At 43.7% G+C, this 18,632-nt stretch overlaps 1 protein-coding gene across 4 annotated transcripts; it reads right to left on the bottom strand.

Annotated features, from left to right (window-relative positions):
* Positions 1-5,085: 5,085 nt before the first annotated feature.
* On the bottom strand, positions 5,086-17,541 carry LOC121924440 (zinc finger protein 345-like). Of its 4 annotated transcripts, XM_042455914.1 has the most exons (6): positions 17,089-17,541; positions 16,815-16,989; positions 13,888-14,119; positions 12,853-12,927; positions 10,978-11,211; positions 5,086-8,584 (listed from the first exon to the last, which is right to left on the bottom strand). In XM_042455914.1, exons 3-6 carry the CDS (start codon positions 13,919-13,921, stop codon positions 6,678-6,680), a joined length of 2,250 nt encoding a protein of 749 aa, XP_042311848.1. In that variant the 5' UTR covers positions 13,922-14,119; positions 16,815-16,989; positions 17,089-17,541; the 3' UTR covers positions 5,086-6,677. The 4 variants fall into 4 exon arrangements, with proteins under 4 accessions (XP_042311848.1, XP_042311847.1, XP_042311849.1 ...); XM_042455913.1 differs by having other exon boundaries at positions 16,815-17,541; XM_042455915.1 differs by having other exon boundaries at positions 13,888-14,113; positions 16,815-17,541.
* Positions 17,542-18,632: the final 1,091 nt, after the last annotated feature.

Below are 18,632 nucleotides of genomic sequence, written 5' to 3'. Positions count from 1 at the left end.
CAACAGAGAAGGCTAAATGTCTCACAAAACTACCTTTCCCAGAATTCCATAGCATTGAGATATGGCAGTTAAAGCGATGTCAAACTGGATTATTTCTGCAGTGTGGATACAGCCCATGTCTTGTACTTCTCTTTCATGTTTCCCTTGTGAAGGAGTTTGAGGGACGCGGCACTAGACCTTGGACATGTGAGTTTTCTGGAAGACAGCTCCCAAAATCCCTGGCCAGGGAATTTGCAGAGCTGTACGTATTTTGTAAAATTACACATCTAAGTTATTCTCAACACAAAGGGACCTAAGTCTTCCTTTGCAGGTAACAGAGCAGACCCAGATTTGCTTAGCTTCAAGTTTCTTCATTAGATGAGGTCCTACATGGCAAAGTGTAGCCTAAAGTTTCCAAAAGTCCACCTTATGCCTGTATATGTCTTTTTTGTTGTTGCTAATATTCGCTTCCACCCCCACAAAATCCAAAGCACCCCCCCCCCCGCACCCTGGTTGTTGAGAGATTATTATTGGCAAGAAAGGCCTGCTAAGAGCCTTCATTCCAGTCACAGCAGAAGTGGCCATTTTAGGATGAGGAGTTTAAAAGATCCAACAGGAAGAGAGCAAGGTTGCAAGTTCAAGACCAGCAAAAGGGCCCAAGCTCGACTCAGGCTTGCATCCTTCCGAAGTCGCTAAAATGAGTACCCAGACTGTTGGGGGCAAATTAGCTTACTTGCTAATTAGCTTACTTGCTGTTCACCGCTATGATCTTTGGAATAGCGGTATATAAATAAAACAAATTATTAATTATTATTATTATTAAAAGGTTCAGCCTGGACCGTTTCTTTTCTCTTTACAATAGAAGGGGAAAACATCAATATGGAGATGCACTATCACTTCCTTCCCTTCTATCATAGGATCTAGACTTGGTATGTAAGATGCAATGTTCAGGATGTCACATGGACTTGCCCACACTCTGAGGTCATTGCAGGAGGATCTGATTCGTGTTCTGCCTTGAAGAAACTGGGGCACAGCACAGAAGTGCCTTGTCACTGACACCCACATTGTGAAACTCCTTGCCCTCTGAGATTTTAAAGCTTCTTTGAGCAAATTGTGTTTAGATCAAGACGGAGAATAGAGGATCACATGCAGTTCACCACAGCCATTTTTGAAACCCCCTTTAGGTCCCCCATGTAGAAATTTTGTTTGTTTTTGTTCACCATCTTCTAGGAGGAAGGCATTTTTTAGTTTGTAAAAAATAAACATCCTGAAGGTGGGGAACATAGTCTTCCAAGATCCTGCAGGGGACCAATGTTGTGCCTTTCCAACCCCAGGTCAGATGACAATTTATCTGATGCTCTCTGAACTGATTAGACTTACAGGCCATGCTTTCGAGCTTCCAAGCATGGCATGTCCAACCATAAGCAGACAGAAGTACTTGCCTCGGGCAGTAAATGTTACAAAGTGGCCACAATGTGTTGCAGGAAAGAACGGCCCCCCACATGGTCTCTGTGACCTCTAATCTACCTTGTTGCCTTCAGATGCAATGGAGAGTGCTTGTCCCATCACCTGTGTTGAAGAAGGTTGAAGAAACATCAGGAATAAACTCTTCTAGAACATGGCCACATAGCCTGAAAAACCCACAAAAAACTATGGATGCCGGCCATGAAAGCCTTCAACTTCACAAAGTTTCAGCTGTCTATCATACATGGGAGCGGGTGCCCTTTTGTTATTTAACTCAGGCAGCAAAATGTCTTGGTCCAGCCCCTGCTCCCAAAAGTATTTGACTGACCACTCTGAGAAATGGGATGCTGGACTAAATGTCATTTGATTTAATCCAGCAGGGACATCCAGTAAAACAGACATCACAGTCACTAAGATCAGTTCTGACAAATCTGATGGTGACATCTTGTGCCTTCTATCGACCAGCTCCATGGCTTACTAGACAATTAGTTAAGTTGGTAGCGGGGCACACTTGAATACATGTACACAATATATATACATAACTGCATGGGAGTCATGTCATGGTCACTTACATAGAGGAAAAAATCCTGCAGTTAACTTGCTGAGATACAGATGATAGTTTGACTAGGAAGTGGAGGTAAGGAAAAGTGAAGAGAAAGGACTTTTTATCCAGCTATGTGTTTCTCTGCAAATCACAGAATATGGCCGCTCTCAAAAATGACTGAGAATCTAGGATTTTTTTAAAAAATACATTTTTAGTCTGCACATATTCCAGCATTTGCACAGAGTTTAATGTGAATGATGTAGTAGGGGAATTAATTGTGTTTTTTTTAATCATCCTAACAACAGGCATGTTTTAAAAAAAGAGAACAAGGAAAGAGAACAAAGGGAAAATGTTTAATTCCCCCTCCTTTTGTCCTTTGACATCAACACTTAAGCATGCTATAATGCATTTTCCATTTCCTAAAAATTATTTTCAAGATTCTTCCTCTTTTATTTTTATTTTCACAGTTAAGAAATTTCACTCCCCTCAGTATCTCAATAATAATAATAATAATAATGCCAGCTTTACACTTGGTAAAAAAAACCTCCAACAATACAATGACAAGAAGAAATTTTTAAAAGGCTACCGTGTGCGTATATGTGAAAAGCTCATCAACATTTTGGTTATCTGAAATAAATATATATGTATGATTATCATGATGAACTCTTTCAAAGTTTGAACTTGGAAGCCTTTCCCACAGAAAATCTTAACACATGATTCCACTCAAAACACAAGATATAACTTCAAAATACACGTTCTCGAGGAAGTAGAGGGCAGAGGTGCTTCAAAACAAGGCACAAATTGCTAGCTGCACACACATCACAAGACATTGTGTCTCTGGCTCTCAGCAGTAGCCAGCCAAAACCCATCCATTTTCTTCTCAGTTTCTCCACATATGACATTCAGAGGTTTCCCAAGAAGCATCATTTCCTCTCTGCAAATGCACTATAATAAAAGAGCACCAAGATAATGATGATGGTGGCAACAGCAGCAAACTAGGACTGGGGAGGGGGGGACACAAACAGCCTCAGCCAGTAATTTTATTTTTGTTGTGTGCCTCAAGTCATTTTCAGCTTACAGCAACCCTAAGGTGACCCAATCATAGGGTTTTCTTGGCAAGTGTTTTCAGAGGGAGTTTGTCATTGCCATCCTCTAAGGCTGAGAGAGCGTGACTTGCCCACCCAGTGGGTTTCCATGGTCGAGCCAGGATTCGAACCCTGGTCTTCCAGTGACCTAGTCCAGCGCTCAAACCATTACACTACACTGGCCCTCAAAAGCCACAAATTAGAAGATGCAAAGTCCATTTAAGAGGAAGCCTGACTGGTGTTACATAACCCCCGACAGATCACAGATGGAAAATGGGACACATGTGGTTGTGTGGTATCAGTGTGGTCGACATGGTGAAAGGTATTAATGAGGAAGAACAGAGAAGCTAGGAAAGGCTATAGCAGATGGCTTTTGCTTGAACCTACTGGGAAGGATAGGATTCTTCCTTTTCTCTCCCTCTGACTGTGTTGCGTGGAATCCAGTTTTTTGAAATCAGTTTGTACCAAAGGAAGTAAGCTGAGGAGAAAGGGGGGAAGTGGGAGGAGAGAGACACTGGGACATATTAAAGACAATTTTAAAAGTGAGATGACAGAATTAATTGGATCAGCTGGGGAGGTATAGTATTGGAATACTAATTAATACAGTCATCCCACCATCACGGATTCAACTATCCATGGCTTGAAAATATTTTTCATAGAATCATAGAATCGTAGAGTTGGAAGAGACTGCAAGGGCCATCCAGTCCAACCCCATTCTGCCATGCAGGAACTCTCAATCAAAGCATTTCCAACAGCCAAAACATTTCCTTATCCTAACTCTGGCCTAAAACTGGTTGCACAGATAGAGAAGTTTAAAATATACAGTCATCTCTTCACATTTGCGGTTTTGATTTTTGCAGATTTGATTGTTTGCGGTTTTGATTAATATGTTTTCTCTAGGAATTTCTAGGTCCTCCAGTGTAACTCTGCCAGAGGTTGACCATAGAACTGTGCCAGAAAACCTAGAGGTTCCTAGGCATTTGTAGGTTCTCCAGCATGATTCTATGATCAATCTCTGGCAGATGTTGGGCACAGAGTTGCACTGGAGCACCTGGGGATTCCTAGAGAGGTGTTCTCTTAGGTAAAAAGAACAGTATTTTTTATTTGCAGTTTTTCCACATTCACAGGGGTCCTTCACCCCTAACCCCAGCAAATGTGGAGGGACCACTGTACAGCATTTTTGTGGAAAGTTTAGCTGTTGTGTGCTGTTATTTGGACTGATAGGAATGAAGCACTCTTTTCTGTCATTGATCTCTCTCCATCATAAAGCTTTTAGCCTGTAACTGTGCCCCTACAGAAAATCTCAAGAGCTCAGAAAAATTACATTTTGGACTATATCCCAAAAGCAATCCAAAAAGAGTTGTGCTTCTAGTTCAAAAAGTGACCTTCCCAAGTTCTGTTGCATATTGTGTTAGTTTCATGGATACAATGCCAAGGCCCATAGGAAAGATCAACTGGCCCTGACATGGTGGCACTGGTGGCAGCACAATGGGACACCCACACACACACACAAAAAAATCTTCTATTAACTTCTGACTGTAGATATTCTCTAACCAAAGAAGCACTAGAAGGTAGGAGGGAAATTAGAGTGGAAATGTCACAAAGATTATGAAAGATAGAGTTGCTTGAGGTTTCGATCCTATGAATGTTTACTTAGAAGTCAAACCCATTAACCTCACATGGGCTTTGTATCTAAGTAAATATGCTTAAATCAGGCTGGGTGAATTTTTAAAAAGAAGAGAGATGAAGAGATGGAGGGAGCAAATGGAAGGAGGTAAAGATGGAACAGAGTAAATAGGAGAACAACGTCGTCAGGATGGAAGCATCACTTCTTTAACCAGTTTCAAAACTGAGTTGAAGACCATCCTGATCAGAGAAGTGTTCCCAGACATTGCGTGACTATTATTTGTTATTTGATGTTTTTAATTTGTTGCCTGCTTTACTTTCCTGTACTGTATTGTTATGTATTATTTATATGTATTATGCTATTATTTCTTAGATTGTATGCCATGGGCAGGTTTACTCTTATCTATTTTATTGTTTGTATGTACAGCTCTGTGTAAATCTACAGCGCTATATAAATAAAGCATAATAATAATAATAAGCAAGTACATTCTCATCCTTTGACTGTTGTCCTGTAATGCCAGAAGGTACTTGATAGATCCCATCCTCTTATTCCAGATTAAGAGTCATCTGGAAGAATAATTTCAGGTGAAGCCTGTTAGAATCACCACTTTGGACTGAGAGGTATAACTTGAATACACATCGACTGCTTTTTAACATGTTTCTGTGCAACACTCCCCTTTTTGGGTCAGAACACCTCACAAAAAAGTTTACGGTCACCTTGACCACAAATGAGGGATGAAAATAACTGTGGGTAGCTCATCTACATCAAGCCATTCTTGGAAATGAGAGGACTGAGACAATCAAGATAAGAGTTTGGTGACAAAAGAACAGGACTGAAGGATCTGAGTCCCTCCAGATGTTACACTGCAAATGCAATCAGCATAGCTAGTGGGGAGGGATCATGGGAGGTGCAGCACTTCAATAACTTTCCGAGGGACCTGCAGCCCATCATTTCACTGAGACCTCCTTGCACATACAGGTAATGCCCTCCAGATGTGTCAGATTGCGATGTTCATAATCCTAACACATCCATGTTGACTGGGGACCAAGGATGTTGCAATCTAACACATCTTGAGGGCTACAGACTAGGGAAGGCTAATGTAACTCAACCCCCAGGTTCCAATTACAGACCTTGCCCCCATGTGGCTGTCTGTGGTATCAAGGTGATTCTATATAGGGTTGCCATATTCCAGTCCCTCCTATCTGGACATTTAATCTGCATATAATGCAAATTATTAGAATTATGTGCATTATTAATTTGCTTTCTGATTATGCAAATTCAGTACATTAATCACTGCACTTTTTCTACAATTGCGTTTCAAACTTAGTACCAATACCTTTTTTCTCCCTAGCTGGTGTGAAGAGAGGGAGGATTCAAAGTAGCTCCAGAGAGTAAAGAGACTCCCATTACTCACTCAAAGCTGCTTGGAAGTGAAATTCCACCATGCTGCTTAGCCCTAGGCTCAACTCACTGACACAATCGCCACACAAGGCCATCTCTGTCAGCGGAAGCAGGGAGGGAATGGAGGAATAAGATGGCAATGCTATGCCTGTGGAGTAGCAACCAGAGCCTGCAGAGCAGGATGAGGCTCCCACCAGTGCCAGTCTTCTTGCACAGTTTCCTGCTTCATCACCACTGCTATATTTTAACCTACCCATTGCCCTGGGACATTTTTTTAGTCCCTTCAATGTGGAATTTTTTAGGTTTTCTGGGACACATGGCAACCCTAATTTCCACCACATGTGAAGTAGCCATCAACAAGAAGGAAGCATGCTTGGTGCTCACCAAATTAATGTTTCATATAAATTCTGCATAAGTGGCTGAGGCAAATCACAACCAAGGACAGAGAGGAAGCACATGGTGGGGCACATTTTCTAGGAAACTAGAATGACAAAGGGAAATCAAAATGAATTTAGGGAGGGCAGTGAAATTAAAATAAAAAGGGGGCACCAGACAGGACATAGAGAGTAGAAAGACACTAGTTTATTAGAGAAGAAGCCTGGACCCCACTTGGAGCAGAAGGGAAAACTGGATGGGAAAAGCCACGTGATGAAAATGGCAGGGACCAGGGAAGGTCCAAAGAAGGGATGGGTAGGGGAGATGGAGAAGAGGGGAAAGAAGGCAAAGCTGGGAGAGGACTGGGTGAGGTAAAAGAGGCTGAGAAGGCAGAGGCAGGCAGGGAGGTGGCAGGTTTGGCAGTGTGGGTGGCAAGCAACGTGGCAGGGGCTGCCCCAGAGCCAACAGAGGCCTTGTCATTGCCATGGGTGCGCTGGTGGCGGTTGAGGTGGGAGCTGCGGCTGAAGCACTTGCCACAGATACTGCACTTATAGGGCTTCTCCCCTGTGTGAGTACGCTGGTGGATGGTGAGCTCTGAGCGTTGGATGAAGGCCTTGCCACACTCCCCACAGGCATAGGGCTTCTCACCCAAGTGAGTGCGCTGGTGGGTCAGAAGGTTGGAGCTGACACTAAAGCACTTCCCACAGGTGTCACAGCGATAGGGCTTCTCCCCAGTGTGCATGCGCCGGTGGATTGTCAAGTCTGACTTCTGGATGAAGGCCTTACCACAGTCTGAGCAGGAAAAAGGCTTCTCCCCGGTGTGGATGCGCTGGTGCTTTACCAGGGCCGAGCGCTGGGCAAAAGCCTTCCCACAATTGTCACACTTGAAGGACTTCTCTGCCGGTGGCACTGGAGGCTGAGAGGGGATTTTACCTAGATTCTTGCCACAGTCCAAGCAGTGACCACTACGCATAAGGCGTCCCTTGCCACTGTACAGCTGGTGCTTAAGAACCTGCTTACCTCCCACGCTGAGGAGAAATCCTTTAACGTGTTCAGGGCAACGGTGGGCAGCAGCTGCTGCAGCCTGGGCTTGGTGGACTCTCTGGTGCCGGTCAAGGTGGGAACTGACTGAGAAGCCCCGGCCACACTGTGCACAGGTGTAGGGGCGCTCACCTGTGTGGACCCGCTGGTGCCGCTCCAGGTCAGAACGTTGGATGAACCGCTTCCCACAGTCACTGCAAGGGAAGGGTCGCTCCCCGGTGTGAATGCGCTGGTGCTGAGCGAGGTTGGAGCTCCGGCTGAAACGTTTGCCACAAGCATTGCAAAGGTAAGGGCGCTCCCCAGAGTGGGTCTTACGGTGTTTTGAGAGTGCAGACCGTTGTCCAAAACACTTCCCACAATCGGGACAGCGGTGAGCAACCACTGGAGCTACATTGGCTGCCGGGGGCTCCTCTGGGTAATTGTGTTGGTGGGTGCGTCTATGGCGGTCAAGGTGGGAGCTGACTGAGAAGCACTTGCCACAGTCCTGGCAGGCATAGGGGCGCTCACCCGTGTGCACCCGCTGGTGCCGTTCTAGGTCAGACTTCTGGGTGAAGGCCTTGCCACAGGCTGAACATGGGAAGGGGCGCTCCCCTGTGTGCACCCGCTGATGCTGTGCCAGGTTTGAGCTTCGGTTGAACCGCTTCCCACAAGCCATGCACAGGTAGGGCTTCTCCCCTGTGTGGATCTTTTCATGCTTGGCCAGGATGGAGCGTTGCCGGAAGCAGCGTCCGCACTCGGTGCACTGGTGTGGCCTTTCCAGTGTGGGTACACTGTGGCCTCGCCCAGGACCACTCCCAGTCTTCTTCCCACACTCGACACATACACTAGGCCTTTCCACCACTGCCTGGCCTACACACCTTTCTTTTAACTTCTTAGGCATCTTGCCTTCCCTCTGGCATGTAGTTGGGCCTTGTGGTGGTTGGTCCTCCTGTAAACTAGGCTGGCACTTGCTGGCACTGGCTTCCCCCTCATCTGGGCTCTCTGATCTTCCTGATGGAGAGTCCAGCTGCTCTGCCTTCTCAGACCCATCCTCTTCAGAATGCAGCTCCTCTTCATTCTTCTTAGCAGCTGAAATTCAATTGGGAAGAAGACAGACATCACAACCATTTCAGCACTAGAGCTGTCCTTCCTTTGCTCAGCTGATACCACCTATCGCCCATTTCTCTCTTCCCTCAACTTCCCCTCCTTTCTCATTTTTTCCAAGAAAAGAATGGGAAAGCCCAGGTACCACAATGGTACTGTTAAGGAGGGTATTTTCAAGGCATCGGTGGACCTGCACAATGTGCGCACAATGTGCTACTTTAAATCTGGTTGGAGAACATGAAAAATTCACAGTGCCCATTTGATCAAATATCTCCCTCTGGAGAAACTCCAGGCATGAAATAACAACAACAATAAAAAGTATTGTGGCAACTGAAAGACTAGCAAGAGCTAATTGACATAAACAGTTTATTTGGAAGAACAAGTTGTATTTGGTATAACAGAATACAGACCACAAAGTCACATCCGTGAATATCCACCACAGGTCAAGCTTCATGATTTTTATGGAAGCAGCACAAGGCTTTTATTCCCTCACAGCCTATGGTGAAGTTATGCAGACTTTCTCCACCTGGAAATCAGCTGGATACATTTCAAAATGAATACCAATGAGGCTTAGCCTAAGGGCCAGACATTTGCTGTTGTTGCGTGTCTTCAATTCATTTCCGACTTATGGCAAACCTAAGGTGAACCTATCATAGGGTTTTCTTGGCAGGTTTCTTCAGAAGGAGTTTGCCATTATCATCCTCTGAAGCTGAGAGAGTGTGACTTGCTCAAGGTCACCCAGTGGGTTTACATGGCTGAGCAGGGATTCAAACCCTGGTCTCCAGAGTTGTAGTCCAGCACTCAAATCATTGCACTACACTGTCTAGGGCCAGACATAGCTGTATATATTTGGCAATATCCTCTGCTCCATTCTACAGCAAGTGCTAAATTCAATATCCTGTGCATCTTAGCATTTTTATGGGGGGGAAATACATTTCTCTTTCTTAAGGCTGTAAATATAGCTAAGATATGGGCAATGCTGTGCAGTGTTTTAGCAGGTTTAGCAGTAACCTGGAAGAGAGAGCAATGGCATTATTTCTGCCAATCCTGCAATTGAGAATTCTATCCTCTTTTTTTAAAAAGTGCATTGGGTATAAGTGTAAAATGGCAGTACAAATAAAAAATAGGTAGTGATGGTAGTGACTGTAAACTGCTACTTTTGGCGCAACCTGAAGACCTAGCAATGGCTGGGACCAATTAATTCCATTTTCTCTCTGTTTCTACTTCTTCTAGTCTTTCATTTGTTTCTTCCCATTCCTGCATTTTCCATTGTGTATCTCCTAATACACATCTTTGTATGCAGTTTTGCCCAACCCATGCATTCTTCAATGACACACAGATTTTTGTGCCCACTGCCACTTTTGCATTCTAGTTTTGACTGAAAAACTGCTTCTTAAGAATCAGACAAGTACATTAATTTAGGAAGTGAAAATTTAGTCACAATTTAGCTCACAATTTAAAAGGCAAATAAGATGGATTTCAGTGCTGAGAAGACAACATCTGGCAAGCCACAGGTTTCTCACCCTGTTCAAAAAGCAAAAATAGGGACAAATGTCCTGTTCTACCAGAGATTAGAAGCAGAAGGGTAACTTTAAGGTACACAGTGGGTTGCAGACAGCTAGATGCTTAACTACAACCCCCTACAATCCCCAAGCACAAATCATACAGGCTTGGCCATATGGGAGCTATATTCCACAACCTCTGGAGAGCACTAAGTTTGCCTAAGCCTGTATCCAGCAAGAGCAAACTGTAACTATTTTCCATTGCTTAGACACACAGCAGATACAGGAGGCGTAGGTCACAACTCTTCAAGATTCAAAGTAGTGTAGTTCTGCCTGTAGAAGAACACTACAGATTGCCATTCACTGACCTCTGGACTTTACTGTAGAGCTGCGGTAGTATCTACTGTATATGGCAATTCCTATGCCGGGTGAAGGGTGGACCAAGGAAGCATCTGACTATGTCCCACTAGATAAATGGGAAATGATTACATCATTTGAGCGGTCCACCACAGTCCTTCATCAATCACAGTGGCCAATGTAATTATTTTGTATCTGGCTACATGGCCAGGCTGTTCTGTAATTTCTCTCCCCAAGTTCTCTATCAGGCATGAAAAACTAGTGGGGGTTGAGTTCAGCAGCTCAACAGTAGGTCTGGGAAGGGGCTTTGGTTGCTACAGAAGAAGGAAGAGAATTCCAACCTCTGCAGTGACCAAAAACATACACAAGCATAATATTAATATACACCAGTGCATGACACTAACAGGATGGTTTGTGGAAATTCCAGCAGCCTTATGGAAAATTTCATTGTTATTTCATACAAACGTCACACACACCCTTTTTACTGCCACCGCAGCTCATGCGATGAGACCTGCCCACCTTCATCCTTGGGGCTCTTGGGCACTTCCTTCTTCTGGATTTTGCGCTTCCCTTCCTGGCTCTGCTCCTTCACCAGCTCCCGCAACATCTTCTCCACCTGGCTCCGGCCAGCAGTCTGTAGAATGAGCCCTAACTGCCGGCGGAGGTCAGCATTCATCCCACCTTCACTTGAGCCAGCTGCTGTAGAGTCTTGAATTTGGACCTGTTCTGCTCGGCCGTGTTCTGGCTCCATATCTACACCACAAAGAAACATGAGTAAAGCTAAGAGGAATAAAGGATTGCCAACTTTCCAAGTCAAGCTGCCAATTTACTGGGGGGTGGGGGTGGGGTAAACAACACCTTGGGTTGTTCATCTTCCTTTATAATAATTTGACTTACAGTATTTACTTATTTTACTTCATCCATTTAATTTATATCTCACTTTTGTCCCAATAATTGGATCCATAGCAGCAGCACTCATCAAGGGAAGCTTTTCCAGCACAGAGATGAACATTATTACTGACTGAGTGTTAGGACATGTCTACATAGGCCAATTAAACTGGTTTTCCCCCACTCTCACTGAAACCTGTCTACATGACACAGGGCCAAATCCCCAATTGAAGTGTGGACTATCTTTACAATAGAAGGCCAGTTCCACCATTAGTCCGCCCTATCCCTGCCTATGGCCCGTTACAAACAGGCACCCTAGGACGGACTGAGTCCGTGCTAGGGTTAGAAAGGGGCGTCTCTTCCAGGTGCCCTTAACCCTAGCACGGACTGAGTCCATAACAAATGGCAGCGGCCGTTCCACACAGCCGCCGCCATCTTGACGTAACGGACGCTCTGCGTCCGCACATCATACCCCGGAAGTGATGCCGTGAGTGCGTGACTAGTGCCTTGCGGCATCTTTTCCGGGGCCCAGGAAGGAGCGCGATTTCCGTGCTCCTTCCTCAGAGCATCAGGGAGCCACGCGGTTTAAAGGCTGCGGTTCCCGGACGCTGCAAGTGGAGGCAGAGCCAGACCGCCGCTTCTCAGCGGTATGTAATCCGCCTATGTCAGTTTAAATAAAGCTTACCTTTTGCTCCAGATTTTCCTGCAAAATCACTGCTTCTGCTGGTACAAGTCACTCTCTCTGCAATCACAACAAGGCAGCCAGCCATGTGATTGATGATGGGCACCTTGTTTCTGACCTCAGTGGGAGTGACTTGCACCCACAGCAGCAGATGGGACAGCGGGACACCCTGCATTACTATAGATTGCAGGGGTAATTTGGTGCAACTCTGGAGCCAGAACACTCCGTAAGCAGCCTGGAGTAGTCTGGGTGGTGTAGATGAGCCCTTAGACAACAAGCTGCTTTAGGGCATAGGTAGAGAGAGCAGGGAAAAATCAGCAAACGTGGTCCCAAATGCCAGTCTGAAGCAAGACCAACAATGTAAGGCAGTGTGTGTATCTTGTTCTGATGTTAAGCAGCCAAACTCCTACAGCAGTCAACAGGAGTGAATTTTATTTAAAATTATTTATATCCTGCTTTTCTACTGCATATATCAAATAACTTATAAAATTAGAAGACAAAATAAAAGAGTAAAAATAAAAGAATAGTAAAAGCAACTAAAACCAAGTGGCTAAACCATAATGGAGGGAAGATTTGATTTTTGAAAGATGTGCTTGGTGTGCAAATCAGTAAAGAATTCTTTACAAGCTACTAAGATAAATCTAAGGAATTTAACCATTTTAAACTTTTTCCCCAGTTCCCCATTTTTTCTAAAAACATGGAGAAGGGGTTCTTACAGCCACAAAAGTCACATTGGGACTACATACAGCTCACAAGGTACATGACTCCCACCCATATTTTAGAACAGGGGTGGATCGCTTAGACCTTCCTCTATGTTGACTTACCAGACCCCAGTCCTCTCCTTCTGTGAGACTCAGCAAAAGCAGTTATCCGGGGCCAACTGATTGCTATCTCCTCCGCTGTAAGTGGGAGAAGCAGAGGTTGCAAGTCAGAAGAGGTTGTGGCATGCCATCAAGATAGAAGCAGTGCATAAATTTTAGAGAACCACTTTGGAGGAAGAAAGCCCAGTACAACGATAGGGTGCATGTGCTGCTTACATGAAGATGCCCAGTTCAACACCTGACACCTCCAGTTACAAGGACTGCATAGCTGGAAAGGGCAAAGAGACCCAGAGCTTAGAAAAATTCTGCCCACGAGGCAAGAAAATGTTCACGTTTGGACTACAACTCTCCAAATCCCTCATCTGAACTTCACAGTATATAACACTGGGCTAGATGGACAGAGTCTGACCTGAACCTAAAACCAGTTGTTAGTGCCAATCATTGATTGCGCCTGCACTGCAGAATTAACACAGTTTGATATTGCTTTTAACTGCCATAACTCAATGCTATGGAAGTCTGGGATTTGAGTTCTGTGAGACATTTAGCCTTCTCTGTCAGAGAGCTCTGATGCCACAACAAACTACAAATCCCAGGATTCCATAGCACTTGAGCCATGGCAGTTAAAGCAGTGTCTGGAATGTTGCCCCTGGACTCTTTCTGCTGAGTTTCTGTTAGCAGAAAGCACAGTCTGGGCTTGGTAAATTGTTCATGGGAGAGTAGCCAATTTTTGTGTCCCCAATCCCACTTCCTGTGGGCCACACGCATGTGTTCATACCCACTAGAAGTAGCTTTACTACCAATTGCTTTATAATTTTTTGCAGCCAATAAACAGTTTTCTTGTGGGGGGAGGAGGGCAAATTGCCACATTTGTGTACAGTTTCAAGTATTTTGGAGTGGTTTTCAGTAATCATATCTAGGAGTAATAATACATTTGCAGGGCTCCAAACCACAAAAGTGGGGTTCAAGGACTGGAGGCAGCCCATGTCTTATGACAACATCCTGCTATTTAACTAAAGGCATGCAAAAATATGCATTTACCCAATGAAATCACATTCTCATAGTTTTCCTGCATGTTGTCAATCACCGAGTGTTGCAGTGAAGGTTGCCAACCTCTGAAACAACAAACATCTTCCACATTGTACCATCAGGCAGGAATCACTAATACTTCTCTTCTGGGGCAGCATTCCCCAACACAGCATCCAACGTCAGTGCCATGGTGGCCACCGAAACATGCCTACACACCTGGATGCTTCCTTGCTGTTCTCTGCACCTTCAAAAGAAAAGAAAACACTGTAAAATCCCAGCTGTTAGGCATGCTATCTTGAAAAATCTACAATGGTGGCTGGCTGTTGTGAACTTAAGCCAAGGAAAAGCAGGCTCGCTTTCTCCTGCAATAGTTTAAGAAGAACAGGTGGATGACTGGATGAATACTCATCTCTCTGCCTGCATTTACACTACAGAATTAATAGAGTTTGACACACTTTAACTCATGACTCAATGTCGTGGAACTCTGGAATTTGTTGTTTGGTGAGATATTTAGCCTTTTCTATCAGAGCATTCCAGTGCCACCACAAGCTACAAATCCCAGAATTCCATGACAGTTAAAGCAGTGTCAAATGGCATTCATTCTGCAGTGTGGCAGCAGCCTCACCTGTGGCTTGGGGCTTTAAATGAATTCCCGTTCTGAACAGGGTCAGTTGGTGTATGACTTGTCTGAATAAGAAGAATTATAAGCTTTTCCTTTTCCAGTGTAGACAAAGCAGAGCAGCTTTGAATGTAAGAGTTTATTCCTAATTATGGGCATCTTTGAGAGCCACAACAAAAATAGCAAACAGTTATCAGTTATAAAAATAGTTATCAAGGGATTTTCCTTTTCCCTATACAGATTTTGTGCTGCATAATAAGGCCTTATAAATCTCAGACAAGAGTAAGAGTTTTTCCATATGGAATAATTTTGAGCATCTATATTACAGGTTGAGTCTCCCTTATCCAAAATTGATCAAATAGGTGGCTAAAATAGCAACACTTTTGCTTTCTGATAGTTCAGTATCCACAAATTTTGTTTCATACACAACATTATTAAAAATATTATGCATAAAATTACCTTCAAGTTATGCATCTAAGATATATACAAAACATAAATGAATTTCATGGACTTGGGTTCCATCTCTAAGATGTTTAGGCAAATATTCCAACATTCGAAAAAAACCAAAATCTAAAACAATACTTGTCCCAAGCATTTCAGATAAGGGAGACGCAGCAAGTATAATCTTGGTCTATCTATAAATTATCTGGAGCCAGTCATCTCCACTACTATTCTAGTAGAAATACCTTTAGAATAACAGTACCCAAACAGCCCTGGGGAAAGGCAAACCTTGGGAATGTCACATTTGGGAACATTACTCCCGGAATTCCCCTGCCAACCTCATAAGAGGCCAGACTGCTGGAAGGATTCTGCAAATCCTAAATTTTGTGGAGAAACTATCTTCTGGAAAAGCCCTGATACATTCAGGAAACTTTAGTTGCAAAGTTTGGTCTCTTTCACAATATGCAATTTTTGTAATATGATTCTATTTTAACATCCTATGGTATCCTGGGATTTGTAGTTTCATGAGGTATTAAGAATTATCGGGCAGAGAGCTCTAGTGCCTTATGTGTGCGCAGACAAGTGTGTGTATGTTCCATCAAGTTAATTTAGGGGAACCCATGAGTTTTATAGGACTGAAGGACTACTCAGAGATGATTTGCCATTGCCTTCCTTTGAAATATAACCTACAGTACCTGGTGTTTGTTGGCAGTCTCTCATCCAAGTCTTAATCAGGCCTGTCCCTGCTTAGCTTCCAATCAGACTGGATCTAGTGCTTGCAAGGTTTCTAGCGCCTCAGCAAACTGCACATCCCAGGATTCCACAGATTGCAACCACAGCAGTTAAAGTGGAATCAAACTGCTATAATTGTGTGGTGTGAAAGAGACATGTATCGCTTGGACTTAACACATAAACAACATTACGGTACTTTTGAGGGCGAAAAAGCTACCTGAAGCCTTCAAAACAGCAAAGTAAGTCCTTTGTGAGCTTGAGATGCAGCTGAAGAGTGGAAGCTGGCTTGATGTTCAAATATCCAAACATCTCACAAAACTACAACTCCCTGGCTTCCATTGCATTGAGCCATGGCAGTTAAAGTGCTATCAAACTGCAGTGTAGCTGCAGCCTAAAGTATCATAATTGTGCAGTGTAGATACACCGCTAGGTCTTGCTGTCACTGAAAGATATCCATTTGTGTGCTGTAGTTCACAAGACCTCCTTCCACCCACCCATCTCGATCCATGCTCAGACATGAAACCCACTGGGTGACCTTGGTCAAGTCACACTCTCTCAGCCTCAGAGGATGGCAATGACAAACCCCCTCTGAACAAATCTTGCCAAGAAAACTCCATGATAGGTTCACCTTAGGGTCACCATAAGTTGGAAATGACTTGAAGGCACACAACAACAACGTAAGAGCTAACATGGCATAGTGGGTTTGAGTTTTGGACTATGACTTGAAACCAGGGTTCAATTCCCAGCTTGGCTATGAAGCCCACTGGGTGACCTTGGGTAAGGCACATTCTCTCAGCCTCAGAGGATGGCAATGGCAAACCCCCTCTGAACAAATCTTGCCAAGAAAACCCTATGATATGGTCGCTTTAGGGTCACCATAAGGTGGAATCAACCTGAAGGCACACAACAACAAATTATTATTATTATTATTATTATTATTATTATTATTATTATTATTTACATCCTGTGATCTGACAGGCAAAGAGAAACCCCCTTTAATAGAGCGCAAGCCAAACCTTTCCCCACTTTCCAAGCCTAAATGTGACTGAAATTCAGGTACCTAAGATCATGAAACCCAATAAAGTATGGAGGCAACAGATTCAGATACAAAAAAGAAGAAAAAGAAAGTACTTCACAACTAACTTACGGTATTCACATCCACAAGAGCTTGTAATGATGTCCACTAGTTCAGATGGCTTGGAAAGGGAGCCGAAAAGCAACCTCATGGAGGAATATGTCTCTCCTCAGCTGTCAAGATGCCTAGGTAGAGCCTCCCCATCCAGGAGCAGCCTAGCTCAGGATAACCAACTTCTGGGCAGACACTGCAGGGAAAAGCTTCTTAGTTTTTTGTGGGTTTTTCGGGCTATGCGGCTATAACTATGGATGCCAGCCATGAAAGCCTTCGACTTCACGCTTCTCACCTTCTTGCTTTGCTTGGGAACTTCCCAGAAACATGTGGATGGACCCTGCGGATGTTCTCCAACAAAAGTTTTCCAAACCCACTGGGTGAATTTGGGCAAGTCACACTCTCTCGGCCTCAGAGAATGGCCATGGCAAAAACCCCTCTGAAGAAACTTGCCAAGAAAACCCTACAATAGTTTCACCTTTAGAGTCACCATCAGTTGCCTTGAAAGCACCCGACAACTTTTATTTATAAATGTTAATTTTATACTGTTTTATCTGGATTATTTTAATGGGCTTTTCTTGTAAATTGTAAATTGTTGTTACATAAATATATAATCACAGCAAGGTGGCTTTTCTATAGAGCGTACATGTTAGGGATGTTTTTAATTTTTGTATGTCTTTATTATCATTATTATTGTTTAATTATTTCTCCGAAGATGCCAGATGCCACAGATGCAGGCGAAACGTCAGGAACAAATTCTTCCAGAACACGGCCACATAGCCCGAAAAACCCACCAAAACCTATTTATTTATTATTTAATATTTTGATTTTTCTTAATGTATTTATGCATTAGTTTTATACCATTTTAACTAGGTGCTTTTAATCATCTTTAAAAAAAATTTATTGTAAAGTTTTTAAAGTGTCTTTATCTCGTCGTGAGCCGCCTTGGGTCCCTTTCTGGGAGAAAGGCGGCATTACAAAAAATGAAATATTTTTTAGATTTTAAAGATTTAAAGATGTTGTTATTAGGTTAGTTGTGTAATATGTACGTTTATAGTTTGGGTTGGATAAGAGGGTTAATTTTATGTTATTGGTTATTTTATGAATATTATGTGTTTTATGCATGTAAGCCTCCTCGATCCATTGGGAGAAGCGGGGTATAAATAAATTACTATTATTATTATTATTATTATTATTATTATATAAATAAAATATTCTGCATCTGAATTCAGTGGGAATTTTGGGCTCATTTAAAGGGAAAGAAGAAGAAGAAGAATTGCAGCCTGGGTCCCTGCATCCCTCTTGCTCAGTTGCTGAATGGAGATTATTATATTGACTGTATTGATTATATTGATAGTATTGGTTGATTGATTGCACTCTTATTTCCCCTTCCCTTCCACAGCCCTGGAGAGTCCAGCTGTTCTAAAATTAATGGCTGGAGGAGCCCAGGTTGCCTTCTCCTCCTCTTCCTCCTTCTTCTCCAGGGAAGGATGCTTGCAAGCTGGATCTGGTCCCTGGGTGGGCAAAGCAGGGATCCCCCCTGGATCAATAGGGATCTATCGGTAGCAGCACCAGCACCAACCTCCTTATCATTCTTCTTCTGACTCAGGAAGCTCAACCCCGGATATGGCTGCCATCAAGGAGAGAAAAAGACAGCAGCCCCCTTAGACTGGAGACAAGCAGCAGCCAGAGCCCTCTGCTGGCTCCTGGGCCATTCCTGCTTCAGCCTCAAGATTGCACAAAACACCTCCCAGGCTGCATCCACACTGCAAAAATAACCCAGTTTGACACCACTTTAACTGCCATGGCTCAGTGCTGTGGGATTCTGGGGACTGTAGC

This window comes from Sceloporus undulatus, chromosome 2, assembly GCF_019175285.1.
Source record: "Sceloporus undulatus isolate JIND9_A2432 ecotype Alabama chromosome 2, SceUnd_v1.1, whole genome shotgun sequence".
In the NCBI taxonomy this organism is placed as follows: domain Eukaryota; kingdom Metazoa; phylum Chordata; class Lepidosauria; order Squamata; family Phrynosomatidae; genus Sceloporus; species Sceloporus undulatus.
This window is presented reverse-complemented; position numbering and strand designations above follow the sequence as displayed.

What these genes read in the sequence shown, in the direction of transcription:
- LOC121924440 (XM_042455913.1), bottom strand. Translation starts at nt 13,921, where the DNA reads ATGCAGGAAAACTATGAGAATGTGATTTCATTGG. An exon ending in AAGGAGAGGACTGGGGTCTG is followed by an intron (nt 11,212 to 12,852) that starts GTAAGTCAACAT and finishes TTTGTGGTGTAG; the next exon opens with ATATGGAGCCAGAACACGGC. An exon ending in CAAGAGCCCCAAGGATGAAG is followed by an intron (nt 8,585 to 10,977) that starts GTGGGCAGGTCT and finishes ATTGAATTTCAG; the next exon opens with CTGCTAAGAAGAATGAAGAG.